Here is a 4,238-nt window from a genome sequence, read left to right on the forward strand (position 1 = left end):
GGGGCTTTCCTGGTGGCTCAACTGGTAAAGAATCCAGCTGCAATGTGGGAGACCTGGGTTTGCTCCTTGGGTTGGGAAGATTCCCTGGAGAAGGAAATGGTTACCCACTTCAGTATTCTGGCCTGGAGAATTCCATGGACTGTATAATCCATGGGGTCGCAAAGAGTCGGAAAATGAAATCAAATCCATGATGTTTACACTGATCCTCACCTTAGGAGCCACGATTACTTTATGGATGGGTAATTTTATAGCTGATTTTCTCCAAAATAAGTGGAGAATGAATAGTATTCTTTTCGTTGTTAAAAATGATAGAAAACTAGATGCAAAGGAAAAGAAATAATTTGCCCAAGTCAGTTAATCGCCAAGAAAATAAATGTTGTTGCCCATGAAATAGCATTTGCTTTTCACCCCTCTGTCTCTCTTCACAGACCTGGGGAAGCATTCTGAATATAATTCAAGTAACTGCTCCCTAAGCAGTTCTGAAAACCCATACGCCACTATTAAAGACCCACCTGTCCTTATTCCCAAACACTCAGAGTGTGGTTATGTGGAGATGAAGTCACCAGCGCGGAGAGATTCCCCATATGCAGAGATCAATAACTCAGCCTCTGCCAACAAGAATGTCTATGAAGTTGGTAAGTTTTCTTAACCAAAGAAAGAATCTAGTGAATGAGACTATTCTTTTGAAACAATTTTAAAGTCCTTGAGAATACAGTAGTTGCAGTTCATATACATTTTATTGTAAATAATGATCTGTATTTTAAACTCAGCCTGTGTTTGTGGTGATCATATTAGTTGGTGTCAAATGAACTTTCCAGGAAAAATACTATTTCAAAAAGTCAAAGGAGGTTTTTTCTTACCTCCCTAGTTATCCATCTTTTGTTTTGTAACCATAGTGAATATTTTAGCACGCATGTGGAACAGCATATGTATCATATTAGCTAACATGTTGAGTTAGCCAAAACAAATGGTTCAAGTGGATTAAACAGATGGTTCCATTTCCTGGTTGCATCCATTATACCAATATAATGCTTTTAGCAGAATTTTAACATTTTACTTTTATATTTGTCTAATAGATCAGTAATATTCCCAGCTGTGAATCTGATACAAATTAATAAGAATTCAATTAATATTAGAGTTATTTTCATTGCCCCTTGCACATCCATTTGAGGAAGCTAAAACATACCAGAGCAATCCTGGGCTAGATAGTAGAGCTTTATATTTTCATTTTTCTTTCTCCATATCTTTCCCAGTATTTATGATTTGAACCTAAAAAAATTCTCTATTCTAGTTGATCCTTGAACAACATAGGTTGGAACTGCACGAATCCACTTACACACGGACTTTTTCCACTTAGTAAATGCTACACTGCTACACACTCTTCTGTTGGTTCAATCCAAGGGTGTGAGATGGTAAATAGTGGGGCCAATTTTAAAATTGACTATGGATTTTAAATTGTGGTGGGTTGGGGTTATGTGTGGAGCACCCCTAACCCTGAGTTGTTCAAGGGTCAACTGTAGTGACTTAATTAACTCTAGTCACTAGTCATTCATTTTATGCCATAGATGTGACCGAAAGATATGTAACTCTTTTTAAAGTATTAAGACAGCTTTTTAAAATGGAAACCAGGATGAACTAAATTTAGTTTTGGAAGTGAGCAGCAGTTCCCTTTTGAATTGTCCCCTAAGCCTACCACTGTGAGACGGGAACACAACTGAAAACCTGAGTCCTGAATCCTAAAGCTATGAACTTGTTACATGTTTCCATGAATCAAGTGATCGCCAGAGGACCTTGTTGTTGTTACCTGTACAGGAAGGGGCTTGGACTAGATTATCTCCCAGGTTTTACAGACAGTGATTCATGTCCAGGGTTTCTTTATATTCCCTTGATGTCTTCATCCCAACCACACAGTCACCCTTTGTTCTGAACATCGTTTGTAAGTGTCAGTGGGTTACCAACCACAGAGTAGTCACCTCTACGGGATTATACAAGGATTGTTTGTTTTTAAAAATACTTTCTTGTATTTTTATGAATGTTCCTCTGGCGTGTTTGATACTTGCATGAAATGCCATATTGTATATTTTTAAAACGTCCTTGTTTATCAATTAATGTGTCCCTGGTTGTCACAGAACCTACAGTGAGTGTTGTCCAAGGAATATTCAGCAATAATGGGCATCGCACCCAGGATCCATATGACCTCCCAAAGAACAGTCACATCCCTTGCCATTATGACCTGTTGCCAGTCCGAGACAGTTCATCCTCCCCCAAGCAAGAGGATGGTGGCAGCAGCAGCAGCAGCAGCAGCAGTGAATGACACCAAAGACCACTGGGTAGCCACTGGACCCCTTTCCAGAACTGCAGTTCGGTTCTTCTCCATCCTCAAGTTTGGCACCCTATGTGAATGTTAATCTACTTCATAGGCAATTGTTGGACATGAACCCGAAAGCTCAAAGCTGAGGCTAACTGACCATAGGTCCTCCTTATACAGGTGGCTCAGAAGGAGGTATCAATGTGATTTCCCATTTTTGTTAGTATTAGAACTGCACCCATGAAGCATGACTTACTGTAAAATCTTGGCTAAAAGCATGACTGTGCAGGACTCGTTCAGAGACACGGGTTGCAGCGGATGTTGGTATTGTTGCTTGAAAAATTAAAATTTAAATATTTTCTTTCTCATTTGCATCATAGAACTGTACCTAGGATTGTGCATTTTACCATGAAATTTACTTCATTAAAGTGTCACATGCTCAACACATAGAAGAAAAGGGCCATCTCATTGAGTCCTTATTGTTTACCTTTTTTCAGCGGGACTCATTATTGTAAGGATAATAGGACCCCAGCAGGAAACATTCTGTCAAGTACTGCACTGACTCCTCATAAACTCTAGAGGTGCAGAGCAAATTTACATATGAACACTTTAGACTTTTTTTTGTAGGATGAGGAAATGTACATTTAGAATTACTTTAGAAGTAATAGAATTACTGCAGCAATGAATACACAGATGTGACAGACAGAGATGCTTCTCTGTTTTTCGGCCCATTTTAGATCCACGACATTATTCTGATCACTGTCCCAATCATACACATTCACCACTTGAGATCCCTAACATATCAATAATTATTTCATACATACAGAAATGAAATAATTTTATTTTTGACAGCTTGGATTGAATGAGTGTCTAATGATTGGAAAAGGTTGTAAATGTTAGGTGTAAGATGATGCTTAAGTTTTGTAAGCCATTAGTAATACATGCTGTAATATAGAATTAGCAGAAAGTTTTGATTAATTTTTCCCTAGAAGTGACCGAAATATTTTTGTGCATATTTGAGAAAAGGGCACTTTGCTTTTATTAATTGTTGATTTAGAGAAACTATGCTTAAGCTGGTCTTTTGCATTGCTAATATGACATGTACCCCGTTTTTCATTAATTTGTATTTCCATTTTTAAGTTGTATATTCTATGTTTTGTAGTGTTTGGATTGTTAATGAAAAAAATATTATATGTTTATTGTTTCTTGTGTTATGGCCACTTTTCTTTTTGCTTCAGAAAAATGCATTGGTCTTGTTTCTTTTGGAGGGAAGAGAAGAAGATATATAAATCGAATCCATTAAAATGGGGCATTACTAAAATAGTATAGTAACAAGTAAATGGTTTATAATGGAAATGGAGAAGCATTTAAATATTCCAAAATGGAGTTCCTCTTGATCTGTGGGTCCTGAGTTTTGGTTAAACCAAAGGGAAGAGGAACGGGGAGTCATTGTCCCTGAGCGAGTACCACAGACTGATCTTACTGAAGACCTTCATTAGGGTGATCATGTAATCAATTATCCAAACTGGGACACTTTTGAAAGAAAACGAAGGCATTGTGAATAATTATCCTGCAGTGGGCTTAAATGTGCACTTTAACAGGCAAACCAGAAGAGATACTCATCTTGTGTATTCTGAATGTAGTTAACATTTTTCACTCCAAGGGAGTTACCTCAGGAGAATGCCAACTCCATGCAAGGAAACCAGTTTCTCTTTGACCTACCTGGGCAACCTGAAGGGCTGAAAGCTGAATGAGGAAGCAGTTTTGTAAGAGAAAACAGTGGCCATCCATCTTTTAAAGACATGAAAACCTACGTGGTGTCCTGTGCCAGTGAGTCAACTCACAAATACGTATTGTATTTCCATTCTGCCAGTAGTATACAGAAGGCACTGTCCTTGCCAGTCACCCAGTGGAGTATCCTGTGCTTTCA

At 38.1% G+C, this 4,238-nt stretch overlaps 1 protein-coding gene across 2 annotated transcripts in view; it reads left to right on the top strand.

Annotated features, from left to right (window-relative positions):
• The window catches only part of MEGF10 (multiple EGF-like-domains 10), a 179,865-nt gene extending 176,343 nt beyond the window's left edge, over positions 1–3,522 (top strand). For both annotated transcript variants that reach the window (XM_010846328.1, XM_010846327.1), the window contains exons 24-25: positions 429–635; positions 2,130–3,522. In XM_010846328.1, coding sequence (XP_010844630.1) covers positions 429–635; positions 2,130–2,314 — 392 coding nt within the window. In that variant the 3' untranslated portion in view covers positions 2,315–3,522. The remainder of the gene's footprint in view (positions 1–428; positions 636–2,129) is intronic.
• The last annotated feature ends 716 nt before the right edge of the window (positions 3,523–4,238 follow it).

This window comes from Bison bison, unplaced genomic scaffold, assembly GCF_000754665.1.
Source record: "Bison bison bison isolate TAMUID 2011002044 unplaced genomic scaffold, Bison_UMD1.0 scf7180017864235, whole genome shotgun sequence".
NCBI classification, from domain to species: Eukaryota; Metazoa; Chordata; class Mammalia; order Artiodactyla; family Bovidae; genus Bison; species Bison bison.